The sequence below is a fragment of the Staurois parvus genome, unplaced genomic scaffold, assembly GCF_062004578.1.
Source record: "Staurois parvus isolate SC_StPar_1 unplaced genomic scaffold, SC_StPar_1.0 ptg000025l, whole genome shotgun sequence".
Classification (NCBI taxonomy): Eukaryota; Metazoa; Chordata; class Amphibia; order Anura; family Ranidae; genus Staurois; species Staurois parvus.
The window spans coordinates 2,567,770-2,589,838 of NW_028317821.1; the positions used below are offsets into that span (position 1 = coordinate 2,567,770).

At 40.1% G+C, this 22,069-nt stretch overlaps 1 protein-coding gene across 2 annotated transcripts in view; it reads left to right on the forward strand.

The window, feature by feature from the left end:
• The window catches only part of LOC149471174 (uncharacterized), a 71,958-nt gene extending 53,067 nt beyond the window's left edge, over positions 1 to 18,891 (forward strand). For both annotated transcript variants that reach the window (XM_089693671.1, XM_089693679.1), the window contains exon 2: positions 15,865 to 18,891. In XM_089693671.1, the coding sequence (XP_089549797.1) occupies positions 15,916 to 18,543 (2,628 nt within the window). In that variant the 5' untranslated portion in view covers positions 15,865 to 15,915 and the 3' untranslated portion in view covers positions 18,544 to 18,891. The remainder of the gene's footprint in view (positions 1 to 15,864) is intronic.
• Positions 18,892 to 22,069: the final 3,178 nt, after the last annotated feature.

Genomic DNA, 22,069 nt, shown 5'->3' on the forward strand with positions numbered 1-22,069 from the left:
CAGTGTTCTGCAACTCAGTGACATGTTTTAGTGACAAAAGGTGAACTTATCCTTTAACCACTTCAAGTCCGGACACTTTTACTCCCTTCCTGTCCAGGCCAATTTTCAGCTTTCAGCGCTATCACACTTTGAAAGACAATTGCGCGGTCATGCAACACTGTACCCATATAATTTTTTTTGCATTTTTTTTATACAGATAAAACTTTATTTTGGTGGTATTTATTCACCACTGGGGTATTAATTTTTTTGCTATATAAATGAAAAAGTCCAAAAAGTTTGAAAAAAGTGTTTTTCTTATGAAATTTTGCAAATAATCTTTCTTCATAAATCTTGGCCAAAATGTATTTTAGTAAAAAAAAATAACCCAAATTAGTTTATAACCAAAAATTATAATTTTTAAAAAAACATTTTTTACATTTTTATTTTTTTTATATATTTTTTTTAACATTCCGTCACCCTAGCAGTGCATTGTCACCATAGTGACACTGTACTACTTGTGTTGGGTGAATATTTTTTTTTTTTACACTGATTGCTTTTACACCCATAAAGGCTGTAAAAGCATTCTTGCAGCCAATGAGAAATACTGTGTGAGCTGTGATTGGTCACAGCTTGTCACATGGTACAAGGCTGTTGTGAATAGCCTTGTACCATGTGACCTCTGTGATCATTCACAGATTTCACACGTAGTAAGCAATGATGGCAGAAGTGACATCTAGCTTACTACTCTTCATGTGATCACTGATTGGCCAATCAATGATCACATGATCGGGACCTTACACAGAGGTCCCTTACAACGATCGGTGTTCTGCTGTGTCCAGAGGACACAGCGGGAACCACACCGCAGTGCCGCTTGCTCCTAGGGAGCACGCACAAGCAGGGAAGTGGCAGGACATTTATAAACGACCACCCACCTCTGCACTGCTCCCATCCAGCCATTTATATACATGGGCCGGATTGGAAGTGGTTAAGTATACACTCACCGGCCTCTTTATTAGGTACACCTGTTCAATTGCTTGGTAACACAAATTGCTAATCAGACAATCACAGGGCAGCAATTCACTGCATTTAGACATCTAGTCGTGGTGAAGACAACTTGCTGAAGTTCAAACCGACTATCAGAATGGGGAACAAAGGGAATTTAAGTGACTTTGAAAGTGGCATGGTTGTTGGTGCCACACTGATAAAAGCTCTATGGATCTATCAGGCTGAACTGCAGGACTTTGTTAGAAGGCTGCTATTTGGGGGACTACATTTTTCCAAGAAGAGCTGGCATGTGGGTGGAGGGATATAAATATAGAAGCCAGGAAGAGAGGGGAGAGAGCTAAAGAACAGAGAAGCAGAGAGAGAGAGTTTTGCTGACTGCTGGAGAACTGGACCAGGCTGCAGAGATAGAGAGAGGAGAAGCAAGGAGGAGTTGTTGACTGCTAGCCTTGCCATCATGTTTAGTGAGACAGTCTGTCAGCAGGTGACCTTGAGCATGGTGACTGGGGAATGCTGCAAGTGTGACCGGAGAACTTGTGGTGCCCTCATCCACAGAGAGAGAGAGACAGCCAGGACCTGCTGGAAGCAGGTGAGAGTCCCATACACCAGTTAAGCAAGAAAACATTAACATTCTCCCCATACCTGCCATTCTACCTGCACACAGTTGTGAACATTGCATTCAGTTAACATGTGTTGCGGCCTAGTTCCCATAGCCGCTACTGTTGAACATGTTTTCTGTACAGTCAAATCAGTAGAGTTGACCTCAGTGCACTCCTCTGGTAGGCCATATCACATCAGTGCTCCCTGAACCATTAGTCTATCCTCTTAAAGGAACTTCTACCACCATTGCCATTGGTCACCGCATCCCAGAGTGGAGTTGCACTTTCCCAACAAGCCCATTTGTCAGTTTACACTTTATCTGCCTAAAAGCTGCTCTTTTCCCAGTACATTGAAAGGAACAACACCAAAGTCAAGTGTCACTTAAAGTGAAAATCCTTATACTTTCTTCTACCTTCCCTTTGTATCAATACTGTCAGGGACTATCACCAACATCACCTACATCACTGTCTACTTGTGCACTAATGGGCCCCAGCGATTACACAGAAGAATCGTCACTGCATTTAAAGGGGCATTGACTACTCTGGTCAAAGAGCTCTTTTACTTCAGATTTAACCCTTGTGTCAGATTCTGAGGGCTCAAAGTGTGCTAGTTTCATTGTTACTGGTCCTTATTGCTCACGGAAGTTGACACCACTTCAGGTCAGAGACATTGGGTAAATTGCTGAAACATTGATTGTGCTTTTCTTATAGGTGTTGCTTCTTTGCTTAGAGCTGCTAAGAATGATTATTTCTATTCCAAGTATCAATATTAGCTTGTTCTGTTCAACGACATTTAAACTGAAGTTTGATATAAAACTCATATCAATTTACTGTAATCTGTGTGTGAGTCTACTTTCTGGTATTATAGTGTCTATTATTAACCAGGTGTGCCTGAAGGGCTGAGCATGTTCTTTAAGTTGAAGCGCAGAATAGTAAACCCCAAATCATCAAGCGGCTCCTTCGGGGGTAGCGCTACACAAATCTTTATTATTTTGTGGAAATAACATGGCGTGGGTGGATTTATGCCAGTCACAGGTTGTGTTAAACCCCTCCAGGTTGTGTTTTAGACTAAATGGGAGGTGAAGCAACCATTAATCTACATGTAATTTCCCACCCTCATTGTGTTTAGCTGGTTAGTGGGCATGGAGGAGGAGAGAGGGAGTGGGCTGTCATTTACCACTGTGTATACACACACATATGTGACTCTATAGTCATATGGGCTACTCAGATGTGATAGGGAGGAAATGCTCAGCATAGAAACCCACTGAAAACTGAGCATGTGCAGAGTTGCCTTTATAGCTGCAAAATCCCCAGCTGAGTTTGAGACATGAACAGAGGAGATTTGCTTCACAAACTGATGTCAGAAACTGGACACAGACATGTGTATACATTAGAACTAAACCAACTGAAATATCACATGCTGTCCAATTAATGTGTTTACCTTTTGTTCTTATTATAAAGAGAGAATTTTGTGTACTGCCTTTTTCAGGGAGCTGGTAGGTAGACAGCAGTGTGGCATGAGTAGTTGTCCGACAATACTCTCAAACTTGGCAAGTCTGGTGTCCCATGGTCATTGGTGGTGTAGTAGATAAAATTACCTCTACACTATCTTACATGCAGAGCTGCCAGGGAAACAGCATTCGCTGTATCTGTTATGTGGCCTGTGAATGCTGCTTAACCAAGGAGATGTAAGGACAGAGACACTCAACACTTGCTAAGGTTGGAAAATGGAGGTGCTCTACAATACAATACCATTTCTGTGAACTCAGCACCAGGCTTGTAAAGTTAGCCTTTATAAAACTTACATAAACTTATGGTACATAAAAAAATTGGTGATTGTTAAACACTTTTCTACACCAGAGAGCCACGCTGATCACATGGTCGCTGAGGTGTGCTGGCAGTAACAATGCCAATGTGCAGATCCCCAAGCCACACACTTACCGGTACTTTTCTTTTCCCAAACAATTATTGATATGTCAAAATAACATTTCAAAAAGTTTTATTTACATGCCACGTTGCAATGTGTTAGTTTGGTGTGAATTGACACCATAGAAAACAATGTTTCTTGCCCTGTCTTGGGCTGGTGCTGCACTGTGCAAGGCTGTCTAGGGAAGTCCCAGCAAACTTGGTGTAAATTCTCTGCATTAAGGCAAAAAAAACTTCTAAGTGCAACTACCCCCTAGACCCCTTTTACTTACCTGAGCCTGAACTCAATCCAGTGCTGTGCCTGAGAGCAACATCTCTTAAAGCTCTCTCCCTCCTCATAAGCTCAGAGACAGCAACAAGAGCCATTGGCTCCCACTGCTTTCAATTACAGCCATTGAGGAGGGATCGGGTTGCGGGACCCAGCAAAGAATTAGAGAAAGTAGCTGTGTCATGTGACCCTTTAGCTTAGCTTCCGCAGTTCAGGGTATTCTGTTTTATCAATTACTCATCTTTCAGTATTGCTATATCCTCTGTCTCTATCAGATCTTGACATTTAAGCTGGGGCATTTTTTTCTGAATTGTAGCCTAAGGTTCTAAGGAATACATTATCAACATCCTAGTGACAGACATGTTAAATGTACATAATTTAACTTACATTTTGCATTTTCCTATTAGCTCTGAATATGTAGAATAGGGAGTTATGACACATAACACTCATATCACAGTTGCAGAGTGTACAGCTGCTCCCATTGAGGAAGCCATGTTCCAAAGAATGTGAGGGGCAGTCCTATTAAAATATAATGACTGGATAATGTTTTGTTTGCTAAAAAACTGCATATCAAATCAATTCCCTTGTTGTTTTCTTCTAAAATACTGTCCTGACCACCTTCTGAAAAGCAATCCACCGCTGACCGCTTTTTAGAGGGTGTTGCATGTATAAACTAGCCCCTTATTGTTGAATCTGAAATAATAATGAGCTGGAACGCTTACAAAAATTAAACTTAACTTAAAATCCTTTTTTTAACCTACATGCAAGCTACATGTCTGTTCCATTAATTTCAAAAGACCTTGTACTGCAATAATTTCTTTTTTACAGATTTATGGAAAAAAAATCATTAAATAATAGCCAGCGAGCAAGTCTTGGGGTTTCACCCACGCATGTTTGCTCATTAAAGAGCAAAGTGGGGCAGATGTACACTGGCTATGAAGCAGAACTTAGAAATTGTTCAGATAGCTGACTCTTCATTAAACAACCAGTTTGTCACATTAATAGCTCTTCCAATAAATATTTGATTTTATTCTTTTACACTTTAATTAAAGATAAACATGGTTACACTATAAATTACGCCTATTGCTCCCAGATTGCCTAGATGTGTTTTGCTTAAAAATTGCTTAATAGAGATGAAAGCTTTCAGTTATAAGTGTGCACGTTTCATGTCTAAACCATCATCAGAAAACCCTGCAAAATATATGAATATACACACACTTATATTAAAATAACAATTATACCATCAGTGAAGTAAAATGAAAGAATATTATTTTTTCTAAGCTAATTGCAATAGCATATTTCTTAAGGTGACATGAAATAACAGTCTGCTAATTTGGCTGGTTCAGGTGACAATCTTATATTTGAGAATGGCACAATTTAAAGTTATATGTAAACCCTCAACTTGAAAAAACAACCCATTCAGTTTAAAATAGAAATGAGAAAAACAAAATGTTTATATACTGTACATATATATATATATATTATATATATACAGAGAGAGAGAGAGAGAGAGAGAATAGAAAAGAATCACCCCCTTTAAAGTAATCAAGTTTTGTTGCTTTGCAGCCTGAAGTGAAGACAGACACAGTTTTTGTTTTATCCATCTCTATTTACTCTGTGCAAGTTATTATTTTTTAGACATATAATTTTTGCCCATTCCATACTCAAGTTCTGCTTCCTGGTTGTGCTTTACTGCTCTTACTGCCAATGCAAGCTGTGTCTCAGCTGATATTTCAACAGTTGTTAATGGGAATCAAAATGTAGGCAGCATGCTTGTTCCAGGTCTGTGATGTAAAAGTAATTTACTGAACTACAGGCACATATAAAGAAGTCAAATTAAGCAGTTTTTAATATATCATCAAAAGTTAATGCCAGCAATGTAATTACCTGAATTTGACTTGGTATCAGCCTCTTGCAGTCTCTGTACAGCAGAGCTTAGAGTAGGGAGGAAGGAGCATCACTGTGGCCAATCTGTTCACATGTTTGCAAGGAGCATGCTGATAGGAGGAGAAAACAGCAACAGAGAAATTAACTCATGAGTCTGCTCCTGCTACTTCACTTCCCATACACAGACTGGAGGCAGGGAGGAGACCTGTATGTATCAATTAACTGCAGTTGAGAAAGAATTTAAGTTACTTGCACTCCCAGACAGAGCTGTGCTTGGTGACCAAGCTGTGAAAAATCTTCGAACTGGATGGATGGGAATATAAATCTTTTGGCAGAACAAAATGCTCTCTAAAATGAATTGTATCAGTGTATGCATCGGTTTTTAATGGAGTTCAATTTAAAGTAAGACAGGCAAGTAGCATTTTAAGAAAGAAGGCAGCCCCTATACTTTTTTTTACGATAGAGTTACTTTAAACTTGGAAACTGTTTTAAGTTGATTCAGAAACAACATTCCCTCAAATGGTTAATCTGTATTAATGGTTAAATATGTTTTCTACAGCTTTTTCAGAATATCAAAACAATACAAAGTTAGGTCAATAAATTTTACCTTAGTATAGAAAATAGAAACAAGAATTTACAACAGAATCCAAAAAGGATAAATTATGTGGCAATACAACAAAAACTGGATCCAACCTGTACAGGTATAGAAAAACTTATTCAATAGGAGTTTTGAACTGGTCATCCCATATGGGTTGACTTGATGAAGTAAGGGCCTAAGGCCCAAAACCAAAATATTTACCATATTCACTAAAATATCAGTATGTCCCGCTAAAAGGACAAGAGAATAGAGACACAGAGAGGAAATAGAAAAGAAGACAAAGAAGAAAGAGAAAAAAGGAGGAGAAGAAGGTGTGGAATGCGGTGGGGACCTGGCCCAGGTATGAAAAGGAAGTGATGAGAGACATGTCCCCTACAAGAAGGGAACATGTCCCCTGTTGAGATGGGGAAACCAATAACAACTCCTTGATGTATTGTCACCCAACTGTTGGGGAGATGTCAACCCTGGAAGAGAAACAAATTGCAAAAGCACCTGATGCTGAAAAATGCATCCATATATACCTACAGTGGGGATCGAAAGTTTGGGCACCCCAGCTAAAAATTTGTATTAATGTGCATAAAGAAGCCAAGGAAAGATGAAAAATTCTCCAAAAGGCATCAAATTACAGATTAGACATTCTTATAATATGTCAACAAAAGTTAGATTTTATTTCCATCATTTACACTTTCAAAATAACAGAAAACAAAAAAATGGCATCTGCAAAAATTTGGGCACCCTGCAGAGTTAATATCTTGTACTGCCCCCTTTGGCAAGTATCACAGCTTGTAAACGCTTTTTGTAGCCAGCTAAGAGTCTTTCAATTCTTGTTTGAGGTATCTTTGCCCATTCTTCCTAACAAAAGTCTTCCAGTTCTTTGAGATTTCTGGGCTGTCTGTCACGCACTGCTCTTTTAAGGTCTATCCATAGATTTTCAATTATGTTGAGGTCAGGAGATTGTGAAGGCCATGGCAAAACCTTCAGTTTAAGCCTCTTGATGTAATCCCCCGTGGATTTCGAGGTGTGTTTAGGATCATTATCCATTTGTAGAAGCCATCCTCTCTTTAACTTCAGCTTTTTCACAGATGGCATCAAGTTACCATCCAAAATTTGCTGAAATTTTATTGAATCCATTTTTCCTTCTACTCGTGAGATGTTCCCTGTGCCACTGGCTGCAACACAACCCCAAAGCATGATTGATCCAACCCCATGCTTAACAGTTGGACAGAGGTTCTTTTCATTCAATTCTGTGCCCCTTCTTCTCCAAACGTACCTTTGCTCATTCCGGCCAAAAAGTTCAATTTTAACCTCATCGGTCCACAGAACTTGTTTCCAAAATGCATCAGGCTTGTCTATATGTTCATTTGCAAAGTTCAAACGATGATTTTTGTGGTGAGGACGTAGAAGAGGTTTTCTTCTGATGACTCTTCCATGAAGACCATATTTGTACAAGTATCTCTTTATAGTGGAATAGTGTACCACAACTCCAGTGTCTGCCAGATCTTTCTGGAGGGATCGTGCAGTCAAACGTGGGTTTTGAATTGTTTTTCTCACAATCCTGCGAGCTGTTCTGTCTGATATTTTTCTTGGTCTTCCAGATCTTGCTTTAACTTCCACTGTTCCTGATGACTGCCATTTCTTAATTACATTCCGAACAGAAGATATTGACATCTGAAAACGCTTTGCTATCTTCTTATAGCCTTCTCCAGCTTTGTGATCGTCAACTATTTTCAGTTTCAGTTTTCTAGACAACTGCTTAGAAGAACCCATGGTGCTGATTGTTGGGGCAAGGTCAGATGAGTCTGGGCATTTAAAACCTTTGAGATTGACATCACCTGGTCTTCCCAGACGATGATTGAGAACAATCCATGACACTGGCAGGTCTCAGCTTGGCAAAGGGGGCAGTGCATGCTATAAATTCTGCAGGGTGCCCAAACTTTTGCAGACGCCATTTTTTTGTTTTCTGTTATTTTGAAAGTGTAAATGATGGAAATAAAATCTAAATTTTGTGAACATATTATAAGAATGTCTAATCTGTAATTTGATGCCTTTTGGAGATTTTTCCATCTTTCCTTGGCTTCTTTATGCACATTAACACAAATGTTTAGCTGGGGTGCCCAAACTTTTGATCCCCACTGTATATACCAGAGTGAAGTGGATTTGGAAAAATTATCTGCATCTAGGGTGATGGTTTCTTCAATTCACGTTATATCATTTAAGGTAGCCACCCAGTGGGTGAGTGTGTGGGGGGGGGGGGAGTATCTGATTTCCAAAAATGAGGGATGGTTAAGCTGACCGTCGAAAAGAAGAAACGTAAAAGGCTTTTTTTGCGAGGATACCAATTCAGGTAAAATAGAGAGTAAAACTATTTCTGGGGGACCCTTGAGGAATCATCATACATACATCATCCAAAAATGGATTGCCAAAAGTGACTATCTTGGAATCCTCCCACCATATGTGTATATAGGAGACCCTCTCTTGTTCACACCACCAGTACATGCTAGAGGTAGAAGAAGCTCTATGGAGCGTGACAGGATCTCTATACCAACGTGATAAAATTTTGATGGTTTTTTTCTTGTGCATAAGAGGAGATAGAAGATTTATGTGTGAATAAAAATGTGGTATGCCATTGTGCAGTGGAGACTTCATATCCCAACAGTTGACCAGGACTTGGTGTATGTTGGCAATGTGTCATGGAGGATGGATAGGGACAGCTTGTATATTGTGGAAAGCACATGTTTTGGAGTCTTTGGAAGGGAGCACAGCTTCTCGAATTCTGTGAGAGGTGCGAGAGAGATGAGAGATGTCAAAGATCGGAGAAACGGGCCGAGTTGAGAACTGCCCACTTCTTGAAGACAAGCCAGATTATCAAACAAGGAGGTCAGAGGAGAAGACGTTTACAAATTTGGAACTATACCAGAGATGGAGGCTAGCTAAGTTTAGGGGTGATGCATTTTGGAGTATAGAAAGGCCTTTACTGTATCCCCATGGGAGAGCTCAGAGATCTATGGAAGTTAGATCTTGTTCCACCATAGTAGAAACCTTTTTAATCAGATCGGGGAACCAGTCTAAAATGCAGGTTAGAAGGGAGGCAGTGTGGTATAATTCAAAATTCGGGAGGCCTACTCCTCCTTGATGTTTAGCATATGTAAAAAGCTTAATCTAAAGTAGCCATTACTCCATACAAAGTGAATAGAGAGGGTTCTAAGAATGCAAAAAAAGCTTTAGATGGAGTAAAAGGAACAGTTTGGAACACATAGAGGAGTTTGGGCAATATATCCATTTTGAGAGTGTTATTTGGACCAAACCACGGAATAGAAATGGTATTCCAGGCCTCTAAGTCCTTACGGATCTTAGACAGTAGCATTCTGTAATTTAAGCCATAAAGGTCAGATAGATTGGAAAGAATCATAACACCTAAATAAGATATGCCCCTGGGCTGCCACTGAAATGGGTAGTTCTGTCTTAAATGGTTTAGGGACTCCAGCGGTAGGGTGACGTTTAAAGCTTCAATTTTGAATATGTTTAATTTAAAGTTACTGAGATGTCCAAATCTTCTAAATTATTGCATGACAGAGGGGATAGTTATATGTGGTTGTTGCACATATAGACGCAGATCATTGGCTTAGAGTGAGAGTTTAAAGCGCGCAGAAGAAGTGCAGATGCCAGAGATAGAAGGATTGTTTCTGATGGCCTGTGCAAGGTGTTCAATTATGATGACAAAAAGATGGGGGAGAGTGGACAACCCTGGCAGGTACCAGTCGAGATCGAGGAGGGTGGTGTCTGTGAATATAGGAGATTAGATCTATAGTTTTTGTGGTATTGTCCCTGGCCTCTCAACCAGGGACGAAGCCCACTTGGTCCCGGTGAATCAGGTACGGGAGTAAGGGAGATAGGTGAGACGCCATAACCTTGGCAAAGAGTTTAATGTCTACATTTAAGAGAGAGATGGGTCTGTAGTTACTGCATGTAGACAAGTCCTTACATGGTTTCGGGAGAACTGTTATAAAAGATGAGAAGTAGGAAGGGTAGTGGTATCACTAGCGGTAAAGGCAGTAGTTAAAAGAGGAGCTAGTAAGGGGGCAAACAGTTTATAGGATCTTGCAGTGAACCCATCGGGCCAGGACATTTCCCAGGCTTAAGACCCTTGATAGCTGCAGTAAATTCAAAATCAGAGATTCAGTCGTATTAGAATCTATCACAGGAAGAGCGGTGTTGCTAATATTGTCCTGGATGGTTTCAGGCCATAAGGGTGGAACAGTGGAAGGATGACAGTGAGAAATGTTATATAGCACAGAACAGAACAAGTGAAATTCAGATGCTATATCGCCGGTAGAATGGACCTTAGTATTATTACGAGTCATGAGGAAATAGACAGGTTTACGGGGAGGCCTGGGGTGGAACACACCAGCTAAATGTTGGCCACAGTTATTAGCTAGTGAGAAGCGTGTGCAGCAGACCCTATTTCAGGTGATCAAGGAGTAGGAGTCTAGTATACAAAGAAGACCGCGTCAAGCAGTTACTAGATCCACATAGGTAGGTGGATTTAGGTCTGATTTATGGGAAGATTCTAAGGTAGAAATTTTGCAGAGGAGTTGTTGGATTTCTGTCACTCAGGCTTTTTTTAGGCATGTGCCATGTTGTATAAAAACTCCCTGGAGAACCTGGAGAACACATTTGAGGGCTTCCCATTTAAGAAGTGGATTAAACTGATGAGATGCAAATCTCTGTATTTAATACAACAAAAATAGGAAGAAAATGGTAAAATAGGTAATCAGCATATGAATAGCTAAAAATGTGTGCAGACTGAAATTCACTGTACTGTGCAGAGAATTTGCATAGTTTTAAGCGTAGTTTGCACATGTATTTCACATGCACTATTTAAGAAACCATGAAAAAAATCATCCCTGGAGATCGGTGGCCAAGTGATCCAGCTTAGAACCAGAATCAGTTATACCCTTTATGTGCTGTACAGGGTTATAAATCTTGGATTATTGAAGTGAAATCTGTCCAGCTGACAGCTAAATTAGCCATCTGGTTATTAACAGCAAGATTAGTGGGAACATAGCATCACCAGCTTGGGTGTGATTAATAATCAAATGAATTAAAATATGTGTTTTTCCCTTTTATGAAGACCAAATGCACTGTCATTTATCATAAGTACCTGCAACAACATTCAGTAATATTAAGCAATGTAGCAAATATGTGCAAAGATATGCAAAGATCTGAGTTTTTCTGCTCTAGAAAGATGCAGGTCTCTGCAAGGGCACACAGAAAACAAGAGATGCATTTTCCTCAAGGGACCAGAGCTGTGCCGAAATCTTTGATTCTCTGTTTCTATGCACGGTGGCTGATATGGTGCATAGGAATGAATAAAATGTCACTTTGTGACATCTGTGAGATTCAGCTTAAAGCAGAGTTCCGGCTGAAAAAAAAATTAAAGTCAGCAGTTACAAAAACTGTAGCCGCTGACTTTTAAAATACAGACACTTACTTGTCCCTCGGGCCAGCGGTGTCCTCCCCACGGCTGGTTTCCCCGACCGTCTTCTCTCCGCACCGGCATCTTCAGTGTGGGCACCCGGCTTTGACAGCTTGCAGCTTCACAGCCGGGTGCCCACTGCACATGAGCGAGAAGTGCTGCACATTGTGAATTGCCCCCTTAATCTTCTGGGATCTGTCATGTGTCCCAGAAGACTATGGGGAGAGATGGGGGGAGGACAACTTTCTCTTCCGATCACCTAGGCGATTGCAGTGGAAGTGGGAGCGGGTGTCAAATTCGGGTACTCGCTCCCCCCCGCTCCCAAAGGTGCCAATCCTTAATGGGGAGCAGGGGACAAAGGCTTAAAGCAGAATTTCCCCTTTTAGGTGGAGCTCCACTTTAATGACTTTAAAATATAATTTTAATGAAAAGAAAAATGTGCAGGAAACTATTTACATAAAAGATACCAAGCAACAGTAAATAAAACAGGATTAAAAGTGAAAAGTACTTGAAGTTTGGCTTGGATTTGTTTTTTTGCAGAAAACAATCATCCACACAGTAAGTCTAACCTGATATATTAAAGTCATCAGAGCTCTTGAATGGTGCTTAGCATTCCATCATAGTGACATCGAAAGTAGATGCAGCTATCTTTTCTGGTCCCTGAAGGGGGCTGTTGCAGAAATAACACAACCAATCAAAGGGTCTGAAGAGTGTGCTAAAATGTTTTATGATGTTACAGCAGACACTGCCTTAATGGCAATGATTCCATCTATATCTCTATTTCAAACTGACAGTTTTACAATCCGACAATCAACCTATTATTGAAAAGAATGAAATAATGACTTGATAGACACCAAATATAATACAAATCAGATGAAGATACGTTTAGGAGATTTAATGTGTTTCATTCGCCTGCTGGACATTGTAGCATAGGTGTATTTGACATCTAACAGATTGTCATCTTCTCATAAATCATCATATTATATGATTGTGACACCAGAATAATTGGAATTATGGAAACTGTAACTCAAGGAAGCCCTAGTTCCTCTGTATGTCAGTATAGGCCACCAACCCCAGTCTGATCGATGTGTGCTGTTCCAGGCTATTTACAGCAGGGCATTTACGAAATTACCTCATTAGGAGATTTCCAGGTTCTGCAAAGTACTGTTTATAATTCTGCTATAAGCTTTACAACCCTGTTTAGCACCTATCTTTATCTCCTTTACAGCTAACTTGGGGCTGGTTTCTGTTAATCGTGCTGAAAACTGTATCCTTTTTTCATAATAGTTAAATCTGAGTTCGTTCATCGCTGACTTGTAAATTTTGGATTAATAAGGGTGGCATTGTGTTTATTATGACTTCTCCATTCTCCCCACTCAGTGTTCATCAGACCCTATTATCATCATAAGAAGTGTGTAATACATAAAGTGCAGCGGTCAGGAATATGTAAAGCTCAAAAAGTAGGGATCAGGAGAGTGTAACACAGAGTCAGGGTCAGGTCTATTTTGAGCATGAAATGCAAGGGTTATGAGTGTTTAACACACAAAATGCACAGGTCAGGAGTGCACAACAGAAGTGCTAGGGTCAGGATTATGTAACATAGAGAGTGCAAAGTTTCGGAATAGATGATGCACAGAATACCAGAGTCAAGCAAAAAATGCAAGGGTCAGGACTGTTTGTTTCACAGAGTGCAGGGTCCAGGAGTGCATGGGGCAAAAGTGCAGGAGTGAGGAGTATGTAATGTATAGAATGTAGAAGTTGGAACTATGTAAGATACAGAGTGTAGGTAGCAGGACTGTATATTGCACAGAGTACAGGGGTCAGGAGTATGCAATGCACAGAGTACAAATGTCAGGAGCACATAATCCACAGAATTCATAGGTTGGAGTATGTAGGGCACATTTTCCCCTTTCTTAGCAAAAATTCCCCCACCACAAATTTCCTCCCCAAGCAAATATTTCCCTTGCTTTAAGTACAAATTTTCGCCCAATACCCCCTCCCCCCTTTCACCCCCACAAGCTAACCCCCCAAGTAAATTTTAAAAAGGGTATACTTGTACTACGAAAACCTTTAAAAAAAGTAGCACCCCAGCATAGATTACCACTTCACCTCTAAAGCATACTCACCAGACTTCAGATACAGTCACACCTAGAAGAAAGAGGGTCTTCCCATGCTCCCCTTGGCTATGTCATATGACAAGTGAGGGCATCCAAGAAGCTTAGGAGCTGCCTCTGCTCTGTACTTGCCGCCGTATGTGAGATCTCACAGGGACAGGATTCAGCAGTAGCTGAAGCAGCAAATTAAAAAAGAGTGAAGGGTGTTCTTGGTATGGTAAGGTGTGGAAGAACATATATTTGCAAATATTTGAAACATAGGCCTTTGTTTCTAACCTAAATATTGGAAACAGGTAACAGCCAGATTCTTGGTGCTCACTATTTGGATTGTATTTTAAGATTTTTTTGTTTTATTCATTTACTATGACTTCATTGCCATGTCCACTGTCATACTTCTACTTTAAAAATATGAATTATATTGTAAAGTCCTGAGCAAACTGTTGGCGCTATATAAATCCTGAATAATAATAATTTTAAAAATATTATTTTTTTGTACAAATTTGTGCATATATTGAGGAATATTTAATAATTCTCATACCTAGTACATTATTCACTGGAACACGGGTTCAGACCAACCAATTTTTTTCTGTGCTGTCCCCTGCCAGAACAGTTTCCTTTCTTACTGGTCCTGGCACACTAGTCACAGCATCGGGGTCTTGACTGCAAGGTACTTTATCTGAAAAATTCAACACTAAATTTACTGCTAAGTGCCTGCATGGGTTGGAATCAAAGAGTAATTATTTGAAGTTATTTTCATGCTTGTTAAGCACATGTTATTTGTCTGATATCCTTAGCCAGGCCACTTGTCATTTTTTTTCTCAGTGGAGGAATTTCAGGTTCTAAAGGGCTAAATGAGAAATGGCACACATTCATGCATTCTGTTGGCACCAAAGCATCATTATTTTGGTCTTTTACACCCAGGGGAGCACCAAGCAGGCTGGCAGACATTCTCACCTGGCACCCCCAGAGTCTGTGTGGGCCATATACTGTAAAATAAATTTCACATTTTGATGTTTTAAGCAGCCTTCGCACAGTTAAGAAAGACCTGCTGTTTAGTTTATCTCAGTTACATCCGATGACTGCACAGTGACAAATACAGAAATAACCACCCAACAGAGGGTCTAAGCCCTCACTATTCTATCCAAAACTAAAAAAATTATTTGGCTTTTGTTGCACTTTAATGCTGAAGAGTAAAGGTGCTAAAACAATGCAGCCTACGTTAGCAGGCTTCTGGACTGTATTGCAGTCAATTGACTAATTGAGTTAATTTTGTGCTTTGCAACCTCTTTATCAAACTGCAGTTTATAAAGTATGTGAAAAGGTATAGTGAGATCAAAGACAGTGGTGTTTACAATTTGGAGTATACTGATCTACATTTCAAAACCTAAGATATCAGAACCCATAAAAATATAAACATACTGGAGCATACATAGATTTACCAAGCCACCAAGTTGCAGAAAGTGAAAATTAGAAATTTGGTGGGTTTTTAGTGTTTGACAGTAGTGAAGCATCAAATCATATCAATTGTTTTGTTAGCTCTTAATCTAAATATAATATTCTAAGAATAATTCAGGAGTTAAGGTGGTTATAGGCAGATATTTAGATACTATCTAAGTGCCCTCAGACACTGTTGTCTGAGAGAGAAGTGCATGTAGATGATAATGAGTAATGATCATAGCAGGTTTTCTAGCGTAAAGCGTTCAAATAGAAAGCTTGATCTGTAAATGTGACATTGTCACCTAGATTGGCCAAGAATGGCCAGATCGAGAGACTGTTACTTGTACCTCAATGGACTCATCAGCTGGAAAGTTCTTCTAGATGTTTATGTGTGTACACTGACAGCCCAACTGAGCAGCCTACTTTCTAAATGTTTCATTTAGGTCTGTGACTGACCAAAAACTAAAAATGTCTCATGTACATAGATTATGTACAATTTTGTGATGTTAGATTTTGTGCATTTTCTCTTATATTTCTCTACTTATGTTTCTTTTCTACCTCTTTGTACTTTATTTCAGGATATTCTCAGGAGGAGTTTTGAAATATTATGGAAAAGACCTGGTCCAGAGATGGGCAGTCCTAAAGAGCCTCAAAGATTACAGTTGTCACGACCTGATGGTGCCAGTGAGAATGTTCCTCTGCGTTCTCCTATATCTTCAAGGATCTGGCAGGCTGAAGATCCTGCACATAATTCAGGGTTGGATGGCGAGGATCTTTGCATGAGAAACTTCTGTGTCAGTGTACATGGAGACCATGAATTTCCAGAAGGCAGCTTCAGCTTTGACACTGATGCAGATAGCATCTTAGAGGTGCGTAGAGACTTTTCTGTAGATGCTGCAAGCACATATTCTTTTCATGAAGGCAGGGAAGACCAGACTTCATCGAGACAAGTAGACTTTAAAAAGTCTGATATCAATATACTGGAGACATTTATACAGAGTCCAAGTATTACTCCTGTGTCAAGTGTAATAGGAACAGCTGGAAAAGATGTCTGTTACTCTGAAAATATTAGGGATTACAAAGGACAAGCTATAAATGCTCCCATTGTGACAGAAGTGAGACCTTCTTTAGAAACAAACACAGATATTGTTCCTGGAGATTGTAGAACTCAAGTAGATGCATTAGCAAACATTTCCCTACAAAGCTACAAGAAAGAAACAACTGAAGAATCAGAACTGGGCAAAGTTACAAACATCATTACTAAGGAAGGAACCCAAGTAGAGGGGTCAGTGGAATATAGGGAGTTTTCCAATGGAGAACTAAGTGGAAAAACACAAATATCTGACTCAATGCTGTCAAATAGACAGAATGATACAGAAGAAAAACAGTACAGATCTATTGCTGTTAGCCCAATTGTTCCACCTGATGGACAATCATCTTTCAGTTTTCAAACAATTGCTCCACTATCAAGTGGTGAAAATACATATGAAGTAAGGACTGATGATAAGGAGAAAGGCAAAAAAGAGGATCTACCAAAAACATATTCCTTTGAGCTCACCCCTCCTAATCACGATGGTGGAACAGAAACAAGGTACAGGTCTGTAGCTGTAAGCCCTATTATACCACCAGGTGACCCATCATCATTCACATTTCAGACAGATCATGGTGCACAACCTCAAAAAGATCCAAAGGCATCTGCTACAATTCAAAAGACAGATGCCGGAAAAACTGATACCCTTCAAAGGATTTGTTCACCCGAACGCATCAATCACAGTGCTGTTGGAGTGGAATATAAATCAATAGCTGTGAGTCCCATTATTATACAGGAGGGATCTTCATTTACATTTTATCCATTAAGAACTGATTGTGGTGGCACATTGGGAGGTCAGGTGACACATAAAACCTGTTCTGTTGAACTGGAACCTCCCAGTCAGGATGTTGGGACTCAGGCCAGAGCAGAGTGTGTGTCCGTTGCAGTTAGCCCGATTATCCCACCAGGCGATTCTTCCTCATTCGTATTTCAATCAGGACAACAAAGTGGAGACAGAATATCAGACAGGCAAGCCACTTGTGTAAAATGTGCACACAATGAAAATGCAAACACACAGTCTGGCACTAGTGTGCAATGTGTATCAGTGGCTGTCAGTCCAATTGTGCTTCCAGGTGGACCATCCTCTTTCACGTTCTCATCTGAAAAGGCAGCTCTTTCACCTGTGGCAGAACACAAAGATGAGAACACAAAAGCTGCAGATAATCTCCCAAAAACATACTCATTTGAGCTCTTGGCTCCTGATGAAGCTACCAGAACTACACCAAGAGTAGAATATAGATCTATAGCAGTGAGCCCAATAATACCACATGATGAAGTTTCTTTTACTTTCCAAAATAAAGAAGAAACTCTTACATCCAAAGGAAAAGAAGAATTGGGTTGTGTGGATGTGCTACCTAAAACATATTCATTTGAAATAACGCCCCCTGAGGAGGATACAGGTACACAAGCTGAACACAAAGTGGAATGTGTGTCTGTGGCTGTCAGTCCTTTTGTTTTTTTGCAGGAGACTTCATCATTTCCTTTTCAGGAAGAACAAATGAACAAGCAACATGACCAGACTCAAAAGCAAGGTTCTTGCAATATTAGTGAACTTCCAAAGAGGTCATTAGAGACAAAGCCACAATACCATGATGTAGGAACTCAAGCTGATATTACGGTACAGTGTTCATCAATAGCTGTAAGTCCTATGATTCCACTGGATGGATCAAGTTCATTTGTATTCCACACAGATGGGGTAAGCCAAGCCTCACCATTGCAAATGCAGCTTTTAGAAAAGCCAGCTATGAAAGATGCTGAGATGCAAGTGTCCTTTCCAGTAGAAACCAGATCAATTGCAACTGACCCAATGACACCAAGAGGAAAATCACCTCGAGCTTCTTATCCCGAAGTTCAAGTGAAAGAAGTCAAACCAAGTCACCCAGAGCCAGTACGGGAGGTCAGCTGGGATGAAAAAGGAATGACCTGGGAAGTATATGGAGCTTCAATGGAAGTTGAGGTTTTAGGCATGGCTATACAGAAGCACTTGGAAAAACAGATTGAGGAACATGGGAGGCGAGAAAAGGTGATGACACCTCAAAATACTCGAGGTAGTTCTGTTAGAGGTGCCGTGGTAAAGAGTGAGAGCAAACAGCAACCTGGTGCTTTCCGCAGCTTTTTCCACAGGCGGCCACGTTGCTGCTCTCGTGCTGCCCCTGCTGTTGATTAAAATAATAAGAGTTAAGCCATTTTAAGCCTTTTTAACAAAGCATACAGTTGATGATTGACAAACAGAAGTTAATGAATAGCTAACATGGAGGTCAAAACATATTGTACTGAAGTGATTTGGACGAAGGAACAGTTCTTGTTTCAGATATCAGTAACGGGCTTAAGAATGGTACAATCCATTGTGAAGATTGTTGAAGCTACATAAGAAATGGGGTGGGATGAGTAGAGCAATTGGAATGTACAACATGTTACAGGATGTTCTTTTATTTTCAGCACTTTTTACTATTAAAATTACAGTATGTTATGCACATTAAATAAATGATTCTCTACACTTGGTGAATATGACACATGTTAAGATTTACAACATATCTTTTTTTTTCTAAATTTCCGTATCAATCAGTCATTTTATCCCTTCTATAAAGGTGATCATATATCTTGTTTAATGGTGATAATTCACCATACAACAATAAGTCAGTGGAAACTGATATTTTCCAATTTAGTATTGATCACTTATTTCAGTACAGTTGTCTGAATCTTTGGGGAAAAGATGAAAGTACATGCTGCTTAGTCATTTTGGCATTCGGATGCTTATTAACTCCATGCCCATCTTGCTGTAGTAAAAGCACAACAATTCTCCATTTCCTAGTTACACGATTATTTCTACATCACACCATAGTTTCAATATGTGTGGTGTTTGTGTGTATGGTAGGTGTTTTAAGGGCAAGGAGATGACAGGAGGCTGCCGCCTCCGATTTTACAGTGGCCTCCAGCTATAGCACTGACAGGTGCATTGGTGAGTCACAAAAACTTAATGAGAGCTCAGTTATGGAAATAGATAATGAAATGCCTTTCATGAAATGTCAGAGCAAAGTGGCTATACAATACGCAAGCAGTAGTAGGTGGTTGTCTGATAGAAACCTTCCTACAAAGGATTATACCATTAAATAGTCAAACTAACCAATGACTGGTGAATTTAATGTCAAATCAATTGTTTATTGTGATAACGCTGTGCTCTTTCTTATGTGTACAAGTAAATTTTTATTTTACCTTTTTTACCATTTTTTTTCCATCTAGCTGCAGAAGTAATCTTTTTATGTTAGTTCATTAGTGACAATATGGAGACTGTCTACCTTCCGGAAATGCCACTTCTCTGGTTAATCTGGTTCTCATACTACATTCTCTGCTACATACCCAGAAAAAGCATGCAACAGAAGCAAAGTTGTTCCGTCATTAACATAGAAAGTACTGAAGCCAGTGAAGCAGCATGACAGCCAAGCAATTAGCATTTTCATAAATATTGGTCCGCAATGCGTGTCACCAAATTTCTTGCACTACAATATTTTTTCATCAGAACAAAAATATTCCTTTACAGATGTTTCATTCTGCAGATGAGAACATTATATCTCAGCCTAAAAACTATTGACAAACAGCCGAGACAATCAGACACACTAGGGAGAAGGTCTATATTTTTAACACCAAGGGATAACTTGCAAGAGGTTCAAGAGACAGCTTAGCTGTAACAAAGAGAATGTGATTCACGTGAGCTTATGTGAACTGTTATATAATTGTGCAATGCATGTTCAGTTTTACATGGGCAGTGTACCAGTGATTTCGATCTGTTTCAAAATATCCTTAATATGAAATAATGGATAAATACATTAGAAAGGAACATGCTAATTTTACCTGTGTATTGCACTCTTTGCTGCTCTGATAAGATATGGCAGAATGGTGGGGGGAAAGGCCAGGGGGCAGGAAGGCAATTGCCCTCAGACCAGTACAATGAGATGAAAGGGAGGTGAAGTTGTAAACCTTCTCAATTTCTTCTCTGCTCTTCTTCTCTGTGCCTCTCCTGTTTTTTGAAGCTTGCTGTTTTAGTCTCTTTTCTCCAGTTTCTCTGAGAATTGCTGTGATCTATCAGCCTCCTGCAATGCTATCAAGCTTCCATTACAATTTCTCTACTGTCTACCCTACGTTCTGTCCTCTGAAATACCCACTAGCATTCTTCATGACTTTAACATCCCTGTTATAAATGTTAACACTCTACCTACCTTTCAATTTCTCAGACTAACCTCTTCTCTTGACCTAACAATAAACACTCACTTGTACTCATTTTAATGGCAACATCCTTGACCTTGTGTTCTCCCACCTCTGCGCTTCTTGCAATCTCTTCAGCACTCCTTTTCTCTCTCTTATCACAACTGTATCTGTTTCATGCTCTCCCTGTCTTCAACCTCCTAACCCACTGGTGTCAAACTGGCAGCCCTCCAGCTGTTGCCAAACTACAAGTCCCATCATGCCTCTGCCTTTGGGAGTCATGCTTGTAACTGTCATTCTTGCAATGCCTCATGGGACTTGTTTGGCAACAACTGGAGGGCCGCCAGGTTGACACCCGTGTCCTAACCCCTCCAACCAGCAAACAGAAACCTTTGCCACTTTATCTCTTCTCTGTCCTGCAACAAACTACCTCTATGACTAAATCCTACCCTTGTCCTGCCCCAAACTGGACACTTCAGTCTACACAACTCACTCTCATCCTCCCTGGAAACACTCCTGATCAACTCTTTTCTACCTTTAAAGTGGTTGTAAAGGTAAAAGATTTTTTTAAATTGAATGCATTCTCTTCAATAAAGTAAAAAACTTTTTAAGAGTAGCTTCCCTGGCAACCCCTCATAATTGCTCACCTGAGCCTGATCTTGGTCCAGCGCTGTGCACATCTGCAGCAGCTCTTCTCCCCTCTCCTGGCTCAAACAGGCTTGGCTGAGAGCAGCAGAAGCCATTGGTTCCTTCTGCTGTCAGTCAAAACGAGTGAGCAGGGGGTGGGGCTGAGATGTGTATCTGAATAGAGTTCGGGAGCGAGCCCACACAAGTGACCAACATAGGAAGCAGCTTCCTATGGTGGGCACTCAGCAGAGGGTAAGAGCCAGCAGTGCTGTAGGGGACCCCAGAAGAGAAACCATTGCACAGAGCAGGTAAGTATGACATGTTTGTTATTTTAATTTAATTAATTAATAAAAAACTGAAATTTTTATATCGCTTTAACTCTCTACTTCATCCTTTACTGTTTCTACCCACTAACTCACTCAGTGCCAGGGAGATTGTCAATCATTTCAAAAACAAGAATAAAGCAATTTGTGGTAAGATCTACTCTGTCCAGTTATCCCCCTCACTAAACATGCCATGCCTATTGCTACATTTACATTTTTCTCTTTTAAACATGTTACCACAGAGGAGGTTGCTAAGGTTTTCTTAAATGCCCACCTAGCAACTTGCCCCCTGGACCTAGTTCCCTCACAACTACTACAGTCACCTTTTAGCTCAATTCTGTATTCTAATACTCACATTTTCAATATCTCCTTCTATACTGGCATCTTCCCTAACCCTTGCTGGACCCCACGAGTGTGAACAGCCTAAGACTCATGTCTTTTCCCCAAAAATATCTAGTTTACAACCACCTCAATGATAACAACCTTCTTGATCCCCTTTCAGTCTGGCTTTCACACACAACACGCCACAGAAGCAGCCTTTCT